Consider the following 19601-nt stretch of genomic DNA (forward strand, 5'->3'; position numbering starts at 1 on the left):
ATGAAACAATGGGTTTTATCATACACACTGTAAGGAGAGTGATCACTTAAGATGAGCCATCACCAGCAGCGGGGGGGGGGGGGGAAGGAGGAAAACCTTTCATGGTGACAAGCAAGGTAGGCCATTTCCAGCAGTTACCAAGAACATCTGAGGAACAGTGGGGGGTGGGGTGGGGGGGGAGAAATAACATGGGGAAATAGTTTTACTTTGTGTAATGACTCATCCATTCCCAGTCTCTATTCAAGCCTAAATTAATTGTATCCAGTTTGCAAATTAATTCCAATTCAGCAGTCTCTCATTGGAGTCTGTTTTTGAAGTTTTTTTGTTGAAGGATAGCCACTCTCAGGTCTGTAATCAAGTGACCAGAGAGATTGAAGTGTTCTCCGACTGGTTTTTAAATGTAATAATTCTTGATGTCTGATTTGTGTCCATTTATTCTTTTACGTAGAGACTGTCCAGTTTGACCAGTGTACATGGCAGAGGGGCATTGCTGGCACATGATGGCATATATCACATTGGTAGATGCTATAGCCAAGCTCTACGATACAACCACATTTGCTCCAACCCCTCAGACAGAGACAAACACCTACAAGATCTCTATCAAGCATTCTTACAACTACAATACCCACCTCCTGAAGTAAAGAAACAGATTGACAGAGCCAGAAGAGTACCCAGAAGTCACCTACTACAGGACAGGCCCAACAAAGAAAATAACAGAATGCCACTAGCCATCACCTTCAGCCCCCAACTAAAACCTCTCCAATGCATCATCAAGGATCTAGAACCTATCCTTAAGGACAACCCATCACTCTCACAGATCTTGGGAGACAGGCCAGTCCTTGCTCACAGACAGACCCCCAACCTGTAGCAAATACTCACCAGCAACCACACACCACACAACAGAACCACTAACCCAGGAACCTATCCTTGCAACAAAGCCCGTTGCCAACTCTGTCCACATATGTATTCGGGGACACCATCATAGGGCCTAATCACATCAGCCACACTATCAGAGGCTCGTTCACCTGCGCATCTTCCAATGTGATATATGCCATCATGTGCCAGCAATGCCCCTCTGCCATGTATGAATAGAGACTGGGAATGGATGAGTCATTACACAAAGTAAAACTGTTTCCCCATGTTATTTCTCCCCCCCACCCCACCCCCGAATGTTCCTCAGATGTTCTTGGTAACTGCTGGAAATGGCCTACCTTGCTTGTCACCATGAAAGGTTTTCCTCCTCCCTCCCCCCCCCCCCGCTGCTGGTGATGGCTCATCTTAAGTGATCACTCTCCTTACAGTGTGTATGATAAACCCATTGTTTCATGTTCTCTGTGTGTGTATATAAATCTCCCCACTGTATTTTCTACCAAATGCATCCGATGAAGTGAGCTGTAGCTCACGAAACCTTATGCTCAAATAAATTTGTTAGTCTCTAAGGTGCCACATGTACTCCTTTTCTTTTTGCGAATACAGACTAACACGGCTGTTACTCTGAAACCTGAACATGATAATATTCCTAAATCCACACAGGCATATATTACAGTAGCAAATATTTTCCTTAAGCATAAAAGGAAATATATTTCTAATGGAAATGTAGATTCTGTTTGTTATGCAGTGAAGTCATACAGCATTTACTTTAATGGCCAGAGTCTTAGTATAGGAGAGAAGGGGAGCTGTCCGGGGCCAGTTCTCAAGCTGCAGTGGTTTTGGCCTCAGTGTAAACTGAAGCAGTGCTGGGCAGCTCTAAATTTCTACACCTGGCTGTGGTCCCTAATGGGGAGAATTGCAGAATGGGGCTGAGCTCTGCTCTGTCCCTGACACATGCCCCTTTGTGGGTGGCTGGGCTGCTTTCAGTTTTGTACCGTTAGTGCAGTTCTGCTCTCAACAGTGACTCTAGAAAGGGCATTGTGGAGTTCCATGTTTATTGTGCCTATGACTTCCATATTAAATGTGCTCAGATATAAATAAAATGATGTTTCATGCTATCTGTCAGCCCTGCATATACAGCTTGGACTCGGACAGCCACATTGGGCTCTTTTTCTTGTGTAACGTCACAAGGCAATAAGATTCTAAAACCAAGTTGTGTCCTCTGTGACACATGTGCGGCTGCATTGCCTTCATTGAGTTTACACCAGTAACTAATTGGCTTTTATGTAAAACCCATCAAAAACCTATTTTTGTCACTAAAATCAGCAGATGTGACTGAATATGTTTTTTAGCCTTTTTTATAGCAATTGTCCCCGTAGTCACAAACATTAATGTTAATCTTCAGCTTCCCAGTGAGGTCAGGAATGGACACCACGAACAGAGCTCTTAAGTAAAAAAGTACCATTTTTACATAGTTGCTTTTCAGAGTAGAACGTTGCTTTGAACAGCTAAATATGTTCACAGTTCGAGAGATGGACTAAAAAGTTAAACTAAAATGCATCCTGAACTTGTCTGGATCTCCCTATATAGCTTCTACACTGTGAAAGAAATCTTTTGGAAGCACCCTACCACCTGCAAACACGCTGGGGACAGTAGCTAAGCTGGAGAAGAGACAGAGAAAAAAAATACGGAGGGGAAAGGGAAATGCAGAATTTATCTGCCTTTGCTGTTAAAAAGCGTAAGATTTTTTAAAAGTACAGAAGCTAGTGAGAAGTATTTTATTATCCAATTTCTATTTTATTTACATAGGGCTAGCTTTTGCCACCCTTACGAGTTGTACCTTACTTGGCAAGTAGTGGCATTGATTTCAATAGGTCTGCTGACTTAAGATCCTATTCAGTATGAATGGGAGTGGCAGAATGTTTCCTTATTAGATAAATAAGATATGGAGATGCCACATTTGTTTCATGTGGCTAGATTGCATGAAGCCAAGTGGCCAATGAGAGCATTGCTCTGAACAGTTCTTGCCCAATGCTTCATAATCATAGTCAATTTGGTTTTTCTTTCTTCAATAAAATCATGGTTTAATTGCTTACTGTACTAGTAATGTAATAATTAAACCATTCAAACGTTCATGTAATTTTTATCTTACATACTCAAAAAAATTATAGCCTCCTCTCTCACACAGAATTGCTCCAATTTTAGAAATTTTAGTTTTGTTGTGAAAAGGAAAAAAGAGCTCGTTGTAGTCAAAATTTTGCTTGTTAAAATTCCTAACTGTATATTAAACAAATAGTTACCAAGATGCTTTATCTGCATATTTATACAATTCTGGTAGCCAATTGTTGTGAAGTCCCTTTTAGTCTGTACATTATTCACATTTTTGTTGTTCATTTTTCTTATGTTCACTTCTTAACACCACTATTTTAAATGGACACTTATTAAGAGTTGCGGGAGTTCAACAACTATGGATTTCCCCTACAGCCAGTTCCTGTCAGTGTCTGTTTCTGGATCATCAGAGCACACCTGGCTTGAACAGGGTGACGTGAGATTCAAATTCTATTTTTCCCATGCCATTCTTGATCATCTTCTTTACTTTTAAACCCCTAAGGCTGTTCAGTTGCAATTGCAAGATTCTTGTGGAACTTTTTAACATTCATCTTCCTCTCATTTATGAAAACTGGCTGTGATGCTTTGCATACTGATCATTGTATATAACTCATTACAAAAAGCAATAACCATGAAATGAAACATAGTTTAATACCATTGCCAGCAATTTTGCTGTTTAGCAGAATGTTTCCACAAAAGTGATCGTCACAAATAACTCATGTCATTTTTTTGGTGAAACTCTTTCAGTGTTTCAAGAGGTATTTTTGAAAATACTGTTATAAACAATGGCCCAGATCCTGTTGTTTACTCAAGCTGTTCTTGTGCAAGAGCAAAGGAAGGGGGGATCAAAGGTAGCTTTTAGCATTCTTCATACTGGGACTGACCTAGACTCTGGTTCTAATTTATGCCCTGCTGTCCTCAGTGTCAAGAGAGTGTTTTGGCATTCTGGGATAATCAGGTTGTAGAGAAAATCCAAGATATATCTTCTTTCAGCCACACTCCCTATGCTGGAGATCAGGAGAGTGGTGGCGTGGAACTGATATTCCTCTGCCACCCCAGGATTCTCCTACAGTGGGAGAATCCTCTGATAGCTGAACTCACAGGCTGTCCAGCTACTCTGCACAGCCAGAGCAGGGCAAAGCATGAAGAGCATGCCCCGAGATGGGAGCCAATAACAAATGCGGTAAAGGGCAATTCCTGTAAAATGGAGAATTGAGGGGTTTTTGTCATTTCCGTTTTTAATTGCCTGTTTGAAGATAAATTTAAGCATATGATGTGTGCTGCATTGTGGGTGTGTGCGCATGCATATACACATAGCAAAAAAAATTGCTAATCCTTGTAGGTTCTTCAAAATCCTGCATTGCTTCACAGATCCTGCAAGGAACAGAAAATTAGATATAGTAACACTCATCTGTTCTCTTTATGACCAGTGACTTGTTGATTACAAATTATATGTCCAAAAAGAATCAAACTTTTACAGGGCAAGCATTTTTTATATGGTCAGATACTTTGTGTCATTGCTATTAAAAGTCTCAGTTAACAGTTATCAATTATATGTGCATTATATTTATGTCAGGTTCCATGTCCCACTGGAGCAGAGATCAGTAAACTTCGGATTAACAAGGAAATCATACACAGTTGTAAACAAAGATATACTGGTGAAGTTCCTACCAATCTCTTTAATCTCTCTGATGATCAAGAGTGCTTAAAGGCAGGGCATTGGTTAGAAGAAAACTTTATCAATTCACACGGTAAGGATTTTAGTGTAAACATGTACATTTTCAGAAATGAATTTAGGCTTATTGTTTCTCCTTTTCCAATGTATAATTAGTGCCTAATTAATTCTAACAAAATCTTTCATCTGCCACACTTTGTTTTCAATATTAATTTACAATTTGTTGTTGTTTTTGAGTATCCAGCATATTTTCCTAGGAAAAATGGCTTGAGATTACTTAATTATCTATAATTATTATATGACACAAAATGAATGTCCTAAAAGCAAAGCCTGGCTAGAATAATTAACTAATTAAAGAATAATTTAATTAGTAAACATGTTTTGCAATTATATAGGAAAATATGTAGATCTAGAAAGCGCTATAGAGAAAAAAATTAGCATGGATATTTTTTCAAACACTATTGTCTCTGTGTTGAATATCACTGTTAATTACAGCCCCTCAGATAGAATTGCCTGTGTACTATATTTTCTGTTAAACTATAAAAGTCACACATTTGTGTGAATCTCTATATCCATTATCATATTTGTGTTGTCTCAAACTATCTTCAGTAGATCCTCCATTTTAATAGCTTGTGAGCAATAAATTAGACTAAATTATACCTTATATCTTCTTTGAGCACCTCTTACATTTCACATACATGGTGCTGAGTTCAGTTTGTGTATGCAACAGAAAATATGTGGGATCATCACGCCTTCCTCTACAGAAAAAGAAATAAAATGGGCTCACATTATAGCTCTTCCGAGTTTCTGATCAGAACTAATATAGAGCTAGGAGGAGGAAATGTATCTTTAGAGATAGGTATTCTAGCTGATTGTTACAACTGGAGTTCCCTAAAGGTGTAGTCTAGCCCAGTGGTTCTCAACGAGAGGTTCGGGGAATCCTAGGGGGCTGTCACCAGGTTTCAGGGGGTCCGTCAAGCATGGCCAGCATCAGACACATTGGGGCCCATGGCAGAAAGCTGAAGCCCCACTACCTGGAGCTGAAGCTGAAGCCTGAGCAGCTTAGCTTCATGGGGCTCCCTGTGGCTTATGACCCCAAGCAATTGTCCTGTTTGCTACCCCCTAATGCCGACCCTGGCTTTTATATGCAGAAAATCAGTTATTGTGACACAGGTGGGCTGTGGAGGTTTTATGGCATGCTGGGGGGCTTCAGAAAGAAAAAGTTTGCAAACGCCTGGTCTAACGTTCGTCTACTCACTTTCAATTGAGAGCATAATTAAAAAATGATGGTGAGCAGTGTATGGTCTACAAAAGTACACGTCCTACTTAATAGGCCTTTAAGGAGATTGTCAGAGTGCTAGAACTTTTTATTCCTCCTCCAACTCCTACCCTATAATCTAAAAGTATAGGTGCTGGATCTGATCTATGCTATCATTCACATAGTCTCACAAATAAATATTTTCCATTCGCAGCAGCTTGGACCAAAATGTGTAAATAAAACATCTTTGCATCTGTGTTTTGTCAATACTAAACCCTAAGTTACATGTTTTTGTCTGGTTTCCAGTTGATATACACACCTGCATTTGTATGTAAATTGGGGTGTTAGCTTTCTGTCTATACACTATGCATACATACAGTTGTTGAATTTACCCATACAGTAAATGTGTAAATGGTGCAGTAATGTTGTATATGCACCAACTGAAGGCTTTAGGATATTTGGGTTTAAATACCTTGACAATATATGTTTCTTAAGTATAAAACTTTGTATCAGGCAAGTCTGAGTGCTGAATTATTTTGTGATTATTCCCGCCTTTTATTTTAATTTGATGACTGCAGTGCTGCGGTGTTTTGTTCTGATGACAGGATGGATATCTTAATGAGATACTGATCTCATCTTTAATTATAAGTTTAATCCAAAAGTGCAGTTACATCAGTTAAGGTTTCTTAGCAGAGCAATAGTGCGCAGGACACATGATGCTTTTTCCCCTCACACTACCTCTTTGACTCCTCCTTCCCTTTCTCTCTGTCTTCCATCTTCCTCCTTTGTTTTGTCCCTCTTCTTGCTTCTGCATATACTTCCCCTGTGTTTCTATCCCCTCTGCCGTCTCCCTTTCACTGCCCTTGTTCTGTCCCCTCTCCATTTATATTCCTTATAGATCTTGTTCTCTCATACCTCATCTCAGCAGTATACAAGATGCCTGCTCTCTGGGGAAAAAAAATCAGTTTTTCACCAACTAACCTATTTGGGAGACAGTCTAAGTGACTGGGTCAGAGTAGATTTGGGAGCAGAGAGCTTGCAAAGATTCAGCAATTGATTTGGACATTTATCAGCTGTCTTCAGGCCATGCTGTCACTTCCACCTGGCTGACTGCAGCTTGTGGGCACCTCTGGTTTAATCTTATTTTTAACTTTTACTTTTCAACTTGGGAACCTTTCTAGAACTTTATCTTTAAGAGAGAGTAATACAATAGGTGATACATTTCCTTTATTCAGATTTGATTACTATAAACTGTTGTTAATCAGATTTCCAATCTAAACCATTAATTCATTTTAAACTTTTTTTGGAATTCAGAGCTTTTCAGATAATGCTGGAAGTTAAAAAAATTGGTATTAAAACACTACAGTGGAGAAAAATTGCTTACCAGTGACATGCTACACTGATTTTTATTTCTAACATATAGCATATGCACTTAATTTTTCCAGTTCAGAAAAATAATTCTTATTTCTTTGTATTATACAAATTATATGATGCATCCTCCTAATTCCAGTTCTTTTCATGCTTCTTTCTAACTAATGCATTGTACTATTCATATTTTAGCTATCCACTAACTTCATCTAATGAGGTTCCTTTTGTGGTTTCCAGCCTACTGTACCAGACAGATGCTTTGTTGCTTCTCATCTGGAGTAAATCATTGTAGCTCCATTGAAATCAATGCTATGCCAATTTACACTAGATGAGAATCTAAACCAGATGACATTTGTTCCTGACTTAAAATCCCAGGCCTCGATCCTATAACTAAAAGTGGGAGTTGGAGGATTGAGCCCTCGATCATCAGTTTTTGACTTCACAGTAGGTTGCGCTGGCAGTGATTATGAAATTACTAACCAAATATAATAAAAAGTTTTGTTTTCAAATAAATTCCATTCTTGTTTCATGAAGAAAATTGCTTCTTATCTTTTGAACTCTTAGACTGCTAGGTTGAGCAAAATGAATAGTTTTTCTTTAAGAGTATATGAGGTCATGGGGGACAGATTTAAAAGGCATTTAGGTGCCTAAAAATGCAGATACATGCCTCATGGGACATTTGAAAGTTCCTAACCATGTCAGACACCAACTCCCATTTAAATTAATGGGAGTTAGACTCATGTGTCTTTTGAGAAAATCATTCTAGGCACCTATCTGCACCTTTAGGTGCCTAAATACCTTTGAAAGTGTGGCCCACAGTAGTCTCTCTCTGAACCTGTTACTGATGGGGGGGCTTTGTCTTATTCACAAAATGATACCATCCATAATATTAACATTATAAGAGCACAATAGAAGACTGTCATCAAGTTCCATTCTGCTTTAAAGTGTGTTTCTATCCTAACAGGTTTCAGAGTAGCAGTCGTGTTAGTCTGTATTCGCAAAAAGAAAAGCAGTACATTTATTTAATGCATCCGATGAAGTGAGCTGTAGCTCACGAAAGCTTATGCTCTAATAAATTTGTTAGTCTCTAAGGTGCCACAAGTACTGCTTTTCTTTATATCCTAACAGGTAGCTTTGTAATAATGCCATTGTGGAATTCTATATTCATTGCATCCCTCTAGTTTCTATATCAAATATGCTTCATTTGAAAGCAACAAGATATTAACTCACCCTAATAGAGGGTGTGTAGTGAGGTTATACAGGTTTATGAGAGGGACTAATTTTGCCCTTCCATTCCTCTATTATTCGTGATGAAAAAAGCCCATATTGACTCTCGGATCCATTCTGAGTTTTCAGGACAGGCAATTTGTGAGGTGGGGAAACATCCTTGTACTTTCAAATATTCTCAGTTTGCTAAAAGCCCAGGGAGATGCAATAAATATGTAACTTTTTACTGTAGAATCTCACTTTAGAATTGTCAAGGTTCCTTCCCCACTCTGAACTCTAGGGTACAGATGTGGGGACCTGCATGAAAGACCCTCCTAAGCTTATTCTTACCAGCTTAGGTTAAAACTTCCCCAAGGTACAAACTTTTACCTTTTGTCCTTGAACCTTTATGCTGCCACCACCAAAGTGTCTAACAAAAATAACAGGGGACATGCCCACTTGGAAACGTCTCCCCACCCAAAATATCCCGCCAAGCACTACACCCCCTTTCCTGGGGAAGGCTTGATAAAAATCCTCACCAATTTGCATCTTAAGAACAATGAAAAAGCAATCAGGTTCTTAAAAGAGAATTTTAATTAAAGAAAAAGTAAAAGAATCATCTCTGTAAAATCAGGATGGTAAATACCCTACAGGGTATTCAGATTCAAAACACAGAGAATCCCTCTCGGCAAAACCTTAAGTTACAAAAAGACACAAAAATAGGAATATATATCCCATTCAGCATAACTTATTTTATCAGCCATTTAAACAAAACAGAATCTAACACATATCTAACTAGATTGCTTACTAACTCTTTACAGGTTTCAGAGTAGCAGCCGTGTTAGTCTGTATTCGCAAAAAGAAAAGGAGGACTTGTGGCACCTTAGAGACTAACAAATTTATTTGAGCATAAGCTTTCGTGAGCTACAGCTCACTTCATCGGGTGCATTCAGTGGAAAATACAGTGGGGAGATTTATATACATAGAGAACATGAAACAATGGGTGTTACCATACACACTGTAACGAAAGTGATCATTTAAGATGAGCTATTACCAGCAGGAGAGCGGAGGGGTGGGGGAGGGAATCTTTTGTAGTGATAATCAAGGTGGGCCATTTCCAGCAGTTGACAAGAATGTCTGAGGAACAGTGTGGGGGGGGAATAAACATGGGGAAATAGTTTTACTTTGTGTAATGACCCATCCACTCCCAGTCTCTATTCAAGCCTCAGTTAATTGTATCCAGTTTGCAAATTAATTCCAATTCAGCAGTCTCTCGTTGGAGTCTGTTTTTGAAGTTTTTTTGTTGAAGGATAGCCACTCTCAGGTCTGCAATCGAGTGACCAGAGAGATTGAAGTGTTCTCCGACTGGTTTTTGAATGTTATAATTCTTGACGTCTGATTTGTGTCCATTTATTCTTTTACGTAGAGACTGTCCAGTTTGACCAATGTACATGGCAGAGGAGCATTGCTGGCACATGATGGCATATATCACATTGGAAGATGTGCAGGTGAACGAGCCTCTGATAGTGTGGCTGATGTGATTAGGCCCTATGATGGTGTCCCCTGAATAGATATGTGGACAGAGTTGGCAACGGGCTTTGTTGCAAGGATAGGTTCCTGGGTTAGTGGTTCTGTTGTGTGGTGTGTGGTTGCTGGTGAGTATTTGCTCCAGGTTGGGGGGCTGTCTGTAAGCAAGGAATGGCCTGTCTCCCAAGATCTGTGAGAGTGATGGGTCGTCCTTCAGGATAGGTTCTAGATCCTTGATGATGCGTTGGAGAGGTTTTAGTTGGGGGCTGAAGGTGATGGCTAGTGGCGTTCTGTTATTTTCTTTGTTGGGCCTGTCCTGTAGTAGGTGACTTCTGGGTACTCTTCTGGCTCTGTCAATCTGTTTCTTCACTTCAAGAGGTGAGTATTGTAGTTGTAAGAATGCTTGATAGAGATCTTGTAGGTGTTTGTCTCTGTCTGAGGGGTTGGAGCAAATATGGTTGTATCATAGAGCTTGGCTGTAGACGATGGATCGTGTGGTGTGGTCTGGATGAAATCTGGAGGCATGTAGGTAGGAATAGTGGTCAGGAGGTTTCCGGTATAGGGTGGTGTTTATGTGACCATTGCTTATTAGCACCGTAGTGTCCAGGAAGTGGATCTCTTGTGTGGACTGGTCCAGGCTGAGGTTGATGGTGGGATGGAAATTGTTGAAATCATGGTGGAATTCCTCAAGGGCTTCTTTTCCATGGGTCCAGATGATGAAGATGTCATCAATGTAGCGCAAGTAGAGTAGGGGCATTATGGGACGAGAGCTGAGGAAGCGTTGTTCTAAGTCAGCCATAAAAATGTTGGCATACTGTGGGGCCATGTGGGTAGCCATCGCAGTGCCGCTGATTTGAAGGTTTACATTGTCCCCAAATGTGAAATAGTTATGGGTGAGGACAAAGTCACAAAGTTCAGCCACCAGGTTTGCCATGACATTATCAGGGATACTGTTCCTGACGGCTTGTAGCCCATCTTTGTGTGGAATGTTGGTGTAGAGGGCTTCTACATCCATAGTGGCCAGGATGGTGTTTTTAGGAAGATCACCGATGGATTGTAGTTTCCTCAGGAAGTCAGTGGTGTCTCGAAGATAGCTGGGAGTGCTGGTAGCGTAGGGCCTGAGGAGGGAGTCTACATAGCCAAACAATCCTGCTGTCAGGGTGCCAATGCCTGAGATGATGGGGCGTTCAGGATTTCCAGGTTTATGGATCTTGGGTAGCAGATAGAATACCCCAGGTCGGGGTTCCAGGGGTGTGTCAGTGTGGATTTGTTCTTGTGCTTTTTCAGGGAGTTTCTTGAGCAAATGCTGTAGTTTCTTTTGGTAACCCTCAGTGGGATCAGAGGGTAATGGCTTGTAGAAAGTGGTGTTGGAGAGCTGCCTAGTAGCCTCTTGTTCATATTCTGACCTATTCATGATGACGACTGCACCTCCTTTGTCAGCCTTTTTGATTATGATGTCAGAGTTGTTTCTGAGTCTGTGGATGGCATTGTGTTCCTCACGGCTGAAGTTATGGGGCAAGTGATGCTGCTTTACAGGAGTGCTGACCTGCATTCCTGCTCTGGTCCCAGCAAAAGCATCACACAGACAGAGAGACCCTTTGTCCCGTCTCCCCCCACCCCCAGCTTTGAAAGTATCTTGTCTCCTCATAGGTCATTCTGGTCAGGTGCCAGCGAGGTTATCTTAGCTTCTTAACCCTTTACAGGTGAAAGGGTTTTTCCTCTGGCCAGGAGGGATTTAAAGGTGGTTAGCCTTCCCTTTATATTTATGACAAGAATTTAATCACAAGTATAATTGTAGCTAATATACAAAGAGCTTTGTTCTTATGCAGTTAGGATTCCAGCACACACAACATACCTGACACAAACCCACAAAAGCAAGGAAATAAAAAGTTCAGCCATCTAGTAACTACTCTCCTTTTCTCACAATCACACACCTTACTAGTAACACAACTTCATATCACAGACCATGTATCACAGCCTTAACTTTTTCCCCCTCAACGCAGCCTCCTTCACACACCTCTTTATCAAACTTCCTCCATTAGTAACTATTAGTTGTGGATGTTTGGTGTAGTACTATTCAGTGTTGTAGGAAAGGAAAGATAGTCCATAGTCTAGGGTTCTAGCCAGCAACTTGTGCATCCCAGGTTCAGTTCCTGGCTGTGCTACATAAGTGTGCAATTCACTTAGTCTCTCTGTGGCTCAGTTCCCCATGTGTAAAATGGGGATAATACTTGCTATTTCAAAGGGGTGTTGTGAGGCTAAATATATATATATATATATAGTAACAGGACCATATCAAATAGGTAGTGTGTTGTGTCTCTCAACTGATTAGCCCTATGAATTAGTAATTGTTAGCTTTAACTGGGTCTGAATCTACTCCCATAATTTATTGCTGGATCTTAAAAGAGATTCTAGTAAAAATATAATAACAAAAAATATATTTCATTTAGCAATTATAAAGAACATTTACTCATGGTACTCTTTGCTCCTCCTCATCAGCTAAAAAATCACAATTACTTTATTAAACACACCACAACAAATAGAGAAACTCATCCCTACCCCATAATACAAATTAATCCTTGTAAGCAGGACAGCAGACGAAATCAATCCCTCATCTTACCTTCAAGCCCATCATCCTCCAGTACTCCTAAGAAAACACTTGAGAAAATAGATGGCTTTTGCAATGTGTCCTGAAGGTCAACCAATCTGGTGTATTTGGGATCAAAGAGAGAGGATTGTCTGATAGTGAAACTCTCTATCCCACCCACAAGCTGGAATTCTTGGCCTTGAAATGGGCCATCACTGAGAAATTTCGAGACTACTTGTATGGTGCTCAGTTCCAGATGTGGACAGACAACAATCCACTGACTTATGTGTTAACAAATGCTAAGCTGGATGCTACAGGGCTGAGATGGGTGGCTGACTTGGCTAGCTATGAGTTCAGCATTCAATACCGATCAGGGAGAAGCGATGTAGATGCAGATGCATTGTCCAGGCGTCCGCAGGCTCCAGAAGTTGCTGTGATACACATGGATGGAGTGAAAGCTATTTGCAGTGTGAGTTGCCGAGAGCCAGAGGCCTGTGAGAGCCTTCATGGATGTGTTGCAGAAGCTTTGGGCCTGCTCCCTGAATACATGCATTTTGCTTCAGTGAACTATATTGCACTGGACCAATCTCCCTTGCCCATGCTCAATGCAGCTGACTGGCAAGAAGCTCAGCTGCAAGATATTGACATTCGTGATATACCACTTGCCAAAAAGGAGGGGCGAAGCCCAGCTGCGGTTGTCCCACCTAACCCGGAGGGTAAACTACTATTGAGAGAATGGACCAAACTAAAACTGATTCAGGGAGTGCGACACTGAATGACCTCCGACCCTTTACAAAAGCAATGAGCACAACTAGTGCTGCCAAAAGAGTACAGAGCCCTGGCCATGAGGGCCCTGCATGATGACTTTGGACATTTAGGGATGGAGAGGATCCCGGAACTTATTTGTAGTAGGTTCTATTGGCCCCAGATGGCTGAAGATGTTCGCAAGAAATGTGAGACTTGCACTCAATGTGTTCAAAGGAAAACTCTGCCCATGAGGGCTGCATATCTCAAGAACATCACCAGCACCAAACCTTTGGAACTGGTATGCATTGATTTCTTGTCTGTAGAGGTAGACAAGAGGAATGTTGGGAACATTCTAGTAGTGACTGACCATTTTACATGGTATGCACAGGCATATCCCACACGTGATCAGAGGGCCACCACCGTTGCTCGAGTATTGTGGGACAAATATTTCTCAGTCTATGGATTCCCAACCCAGATACACTCGGATCAGGGCAGGACTTTGAGAGTCACCTTCTGAAGGAGGTGCTGAGGATAGCGGGAATTAAAAAGTCTAGGACAATGCCTCATCACCCTCAAGGTGATCCTGAGCCAGAGAGGTTCAACTGAACCCTATTAGATATGTTGGGGACTTTGCGACCAGAGCAGAAGGCAACCTGGAGCCAACATGTCGCATTTCTGGTGCATGCCTACAACGCCACAAAGAATCATATCTCTTGATGTTTGGGTGAGAACCAAGATTACCCATAGGCTTGTGCTTTGGTGTATCAGAGGATGGAGATAGCTATGAAACTCATCAGCAATATGTATCCCGACAAAGGGAAAAGCTGCGGGATGCTTATCACTTAGCTTCATCTGCAGCTCGGAAGAATGCAGACCGTAACAAACATCAATATGATGCTAGGGTACGTTTGCAGGAGCTCCAGCAGGGGGACAGAGTTCTGCTGCAAAATTTGGGTATTGCTGGCAAACACAAGATAGCTGACAGATGGAAGGCAATACTTTACTTGGTGATGGAAAAGCTGGGAGAGCTGCCGGTCTACAAGATCAAACCTGAAGAGGGTCCAGGGCAAATAAAGACAGTGCATGGAAACCTTTTGCTTCCTATGGGGGAATTGGTAGGCACTCCTTATGAGATGGGCTGCAACCAGCCAGGATAAAGGTGCTAGACCAAAGCCACCATCCAACATTGACAGCCAGCCCCCGCAGCTAACCTACCCCTATGCAGCACATCTGTGAGTGAGTCTGAGGAGGAAGATACAACCATGGTGTATCCTGCAATGGAGACAAGATTTCAGTCTCGATCAGATGAACCAAAAGAGAGTTCCCCCTCTTCCACCCTAAACCCCATGGTGGAATTATTTAGGCCCATTTCTGACACCCCTGTGCCGCTGATGGTCACTTTGGCTGCTGTTGGATCCCCAGTTTCTCTGTTATTGGGGCAAGAAGAATAAATTGTTGTTATCCTGATTATATGAATCAAGGACAGTGGAACTGTACTTGGCCTTTTGTTATGATGGAGGGACTCGCCATCAACTAAGTAGCACTCGCTAAGCAAGGGACATGGGTTCCAAAACTCAGTGAATTGAGAGAGGCTGGGGATAGGTATTAATACCTGGTGGTATGGGCCCCCTGGTGAGGGCCTTTCATGCTAATTGCACTGCCTCCTCTCTCCACTGTGGAATATCAGAGCTAATTTTGATTCCATTAGGAGTCTAGTTACAGGCTGTTGAGCTGAATTCACTTTGGGCCAATGGTGCACCAGCACTGAGGCTCCCCTACTACAAGCTGAAATCACGGAGTTTTGTGTTAAGTAGTGGGGGGGCCTGAAGATATATTGCGGAGCAGTTCGTAGGGCAACTGGAGTGGCTCATGGGGGCAGCTGGCAGAGCAGAGTGATTCATGGGATGGCTGGCGGAGCGGAGCCCCATGGAGAGGCGGGGCAATCGGCTTTGAACCACGTAAGGTGCCCCCATCTCCACCCAGGTTGAACTGCAGATAAACTTTCAAACTCTGACACTGCACTGAACAGGGGCAGAGACTTTTGGGTTGTTGGACTTTTGGGACTTTGGGTGACTTTGGGTTGCTGGACTCTTGAACCAAAGGGAAAGGACACGCCCTGATTTGCTTGGTGTGGGTTTTTGCTCATGGGTTGTGTTATGAATCCTGTTGGTGGTGTTTCCCCAACATAATGCCACATTGTTTCTCTCTGTTATTAAAAGGCTTTTACTACACTGCAGACTCTGTGCTTGCGAGAAGGGAAGTATTGCCTCTTAGAGGCGTCCAGCGGGGGTGTTATATATTTGTCCCAGGTCACTGGGTGGGGGCTAGAGCCAGTTTTGCATTGTGTTATTGGAATGGAACCCCTAGATACTGAACCCAGCCCTTGTTGCTGCCAACTCTGATGGGCAAAAGGGTTACAGCAGTGAAGTTTTAGAAATCAGTTGGCCTTCTTCACAGATCAATTTCAACTTATCTCTAAATTTTGAAGGTAATCTGTCCTTGAAGTCCGACAGTCTATCCCGTAGGATATAATCATATTTACATAGCATGGCCTGATAGCTAGCTGTCCTGACCTGTAAACAGGCCGATGAGTAGATTTTCTTCCCAAAGAGATTGTCTTTTGGTTCTTTCTCCTTGGAAGCTGATTTCCCTGAATATTTTAACTTCTCATTGGCAGCAGCAACAACCAGTTAAGATAGAGCTGGATGAGTATAAAAAAATTGAAACTTTCTGATGGTACTTGATATCTATGATCAACAGGCTTTGAAGTAGCTAAAATCAAGGTGGGGTAGTTGAAATCAAGGTGGGTTAGTCAAAAACCTTTCATCAGATCCAATATCCCTTCACTAATAAGTAGTGCAACACTGCTTTGAGAAGTTGGTTGTAAAATATCAAACAGCTTATAAGCTTTTTCTGAACCGTCTCCAATGGAACTTCCAGTATTTTCATCATGCATTTCAATAATTCTTGAAAGGTTTTTAAATCATCCATTATGAGATGGAAATGGTAGAATTATCAGTAATAATGCAGAAAAGTCAGAAGTATTCAATAAATATTTCTGTTTTATATTTGGGACAAAACAGATAATGTAGTCATACCGTATGACAATGATAACAACACTCTTTGCATTCCACTAGTATCTCAGAAGGATTCTAAACAGCACCTGCTAAAGTCAGACATTTTTAAATCAGCAGATCCATGTAACTTGCACCCAAGATTTTTCAGAAAGTTGGCTGTGGAACTCACTGTACCGTTAATGTTGATTTTCAATAAGTCTTGGAACACTGAGGAAGTTCAAGAAGACTAGACGAAAGCTAATGTTTCTCTCCCTGCTGAGAAATTGTTTGGAAGAGACATCTGTGCTGAAGGTGCTAGTGCTGTCTTCCTTTCTGTTGAAGAATCTTCAGAGGCTGGGACCACTGGTGCCAAGCTGGATTTAATGAATAATGAGGATGCTGACAAAGAAGAATAGATCATGCTGAGCACTCTGATACAATGGGGGACAGTGCCAATAAACCTGGTGCCATGGTGCGGTGTAATAAATGTATCTTTGCACGCCTATGTCCTTGAGCCTTCATTATTGATGAACATCTGAGTGCTGACTTTTTATTATGGTGCAGCACTGAGAGTTCCAGTCCCACTTTTTCCTGTGCTGGCAGCAGTGGCTCCTGTGAGGAGCCCCTCCTTTTACCTGGCAGTGGGGACAAACTTGGCGTTGAGAAGCCAGCTTGGAGTCTAAATTTCTCAGTTCTTAGACAGCAGGAATCCCTGACTGCTCTGATGGATTTTTGCAGTCTCTTTCTATTTCTTTATTGGTCCTGAGCTCAATATCATGTCTCTAGTGACTGGAGCGCTGGAAGCTACGAGCCAGGAGCGAAGAAGTCTTTCTGGTCCATGTAGACCCTACTGGTGTGCTTTAATATAGTGCTGTTTGAAAAAGTACTATTTCCTTGCTAACAGACAGCCCCCCAACCTGAAGCAAATACTCATCAACAACTACACACCACACAACACAAACACTAACCCAAGAACCAAACCCTGCAACAATCCCCGGTGCCAACTCTGTCCACATATCTATTCAAGGACACCATCATGGGACCTAACCACATCAGCCACACCATCAGGGGTTTGTTCACCTGCACATCTACCAATGTGATATATGCCATCATGTGCCAGTAGTGCCCCCTGCCATGTACGTTGACCAAAATGGACAATCTCTACGCAAAAGAATAAATGGATATACATCTGACATCAAGAGCTACAACATGCAAAAACCAGTAGGAGAACACTTCAGTCTCCCTGGACACTCAATAACAGACTTAAAAGTGGCAATTCTTCAACAAAAAAACTTCAGAAACAGACTCCAGCGAGAAACTGCAAAACTTGAATTAATTTGCAAACTGGATGCCATCAAATTAGGCCTGAATAAAGACTGGGAGTGGATGGGTCACTACAAAAACTAATTTTTTCCCTGCTGTTACTCACACCTTCTTGTCAACTGTTTGAAATGGGCCACTTTGGTTACACTGAACTTATTAGCACTACAAAAGTGATTTTTCCTGCCTTCTTGTCAACTGTTGAGAATAGCCTACTGTCACCTTAATTGAATCGGCTTGTTAGCACTGACCTCCCACTTGGTAAGGCAACTCCCATCTTTTCATATGCTGTGTATATATACCTGCTACTGTATTTTCCACTCCATGCATCTGATGAAGTGGGTTTTAGCCCATGAAAGCTTATGCCCAAATAAATTTGTTAGTCTCTAAATTGTCATAAGGACTCCTCATTGTTTTTGCTGATACAGACTAACATGGCTATCACTCTGAAACCAGAAACTTCTCAGCTATTAGGAAAATTATGTAGCAAAGTCCTGAAATCCCATAACATAACCCTCTCAACAAAAGTTAAAATTTTATAATGATTTTGTGCTCATATATCTCCTCTATGACTGTGAGACCTAGATACCATACAAATGGCATATGAAACAGCTAGAGGCCTTCAATATGCAGTGTCTGCACACCATTATGGGGATCCACTGGCAGGACAAAATTACCAACCTGTAGGTTCTCCAAAAGTCAAATGCCATAAGCATCGAGGCCATGCTGATAAAAGCCCAACTACGCTGGGTTGGACACATCATTAGGATGCCTGAATATTGACTCCCCAGAAAAATTTTCTTTGGAGAATTGGCACAAGGACATCAGAATCAAGGCCTCCTCAGAAAGTGCTACAAGGACAGCATCAAGAGTAGCACACACTTTGGTACAATAAAACTGGATGATCTTTAGAAGGCTGCAACATAACACTCAGAGCTTTCCAAGCCTTTGAAGAGGACAGAAATAATCAGTGGTTAGCTGCAAGGGAAAAGTGTCATACTACTGCTATAGCTACCAAGATGCTCACCAATGACTTTGTCTGCCCAATCTGTTCACAAGCATGAGTGTTACGCTTTGGACTTCAGAGTCACTCCAGAATCCACAAAAAGAGAGAGCATGAAAATGTCATTGTTGAACTGACGGACTACACACACACACTTCAGACTATTTCTCCAGTTTGTCCAGATCATTTTGAATTATAATCCTATCCTCCAAAGCACTTGCAACCCCTCCCAGCTTGGTATCATCTGCAAACTTCATAAGTGTACTTTCTATGCCATTATCTAAATCATTGATGAAGATATTGAACAGAACTGGACACAGAACTGATCCCTACGGGACCCCACTCATTATGCCCTTTCAGCATCACTGTGAACCACTGATGACTACTCTCTAGGAATGGTTTTCCAACCAGTATTCACCCACCCTATAGTAGCTCCATCTAGGTTACGTTTCCCTAGTTTGTTTATGAGAAGGTCATGCAAGACAGTATCAAAAGTTTTACCGAAGTCTGGATATATCAGGTCTACCACATCTACATAAGTAGGATACACATGTGCAGAACATCTTGAAGAACCACAGTTACTGTACAGTAAGTAAACGTTCTTTCTGTGATAAAATCCAGCAACCTAATGCACTGTAGCCTATTATAACTGTAATTGAAACTAATTGAAATTCATCTGCTATTACCTCTCCATTTTCCATGAAAATAAAAAAGTGGGATGGTTGTAAAGTAAAGAACAAAACTTCTCTAATGACCCAAAATGGATCAATTATTTTCCTCTTTAGGTAAAGACAGTTTACTGCCTTATTAAAAGCATGTTTATAGAAATGCTGTAGCATTAAAATTCCAGTGCACGATTACCGAGCAGAGCTTCT

At 41.5% G+C, this 19601-nt stretch overlaps 1 protein-coding gene across 1 annotated transcript in view; it reads left to right on the forward strand.

Moving 5' to 3' along the window:
• CFAP61 (cilia and flagella associated protein 61) overlaps positions 1–19601 on the forward strand; it is a 229931-nt gene that overhangs the window by 139299 nt on the left and 71031 nt on the right. Inside the window, exon 21 of the mRNA XM_043512158.1 lies at positions 4556–4730. Within this exon, the coding sequence (XP_043368093.1) occupies positions 4556–4730 (175 nt within the window). The remainder of the gene's footprint in view (positions 1–4555; positions 4731–19601) is intronic.

Source organism: Dermochelys coriacea, chromosome 3, assembly GCF_009764565.3.
Source record: "Dermochelys coriacea isolate rDerCor1 chromosome 3, rDerCor1.pri.v4, whole genome shotgun sequence".
Taxonomy (NCBI): Eukaryota; Metazoa; Chordata; order Testudines; family Dermochelyidae; genus Dermochelys; species Dermochelys coriacea.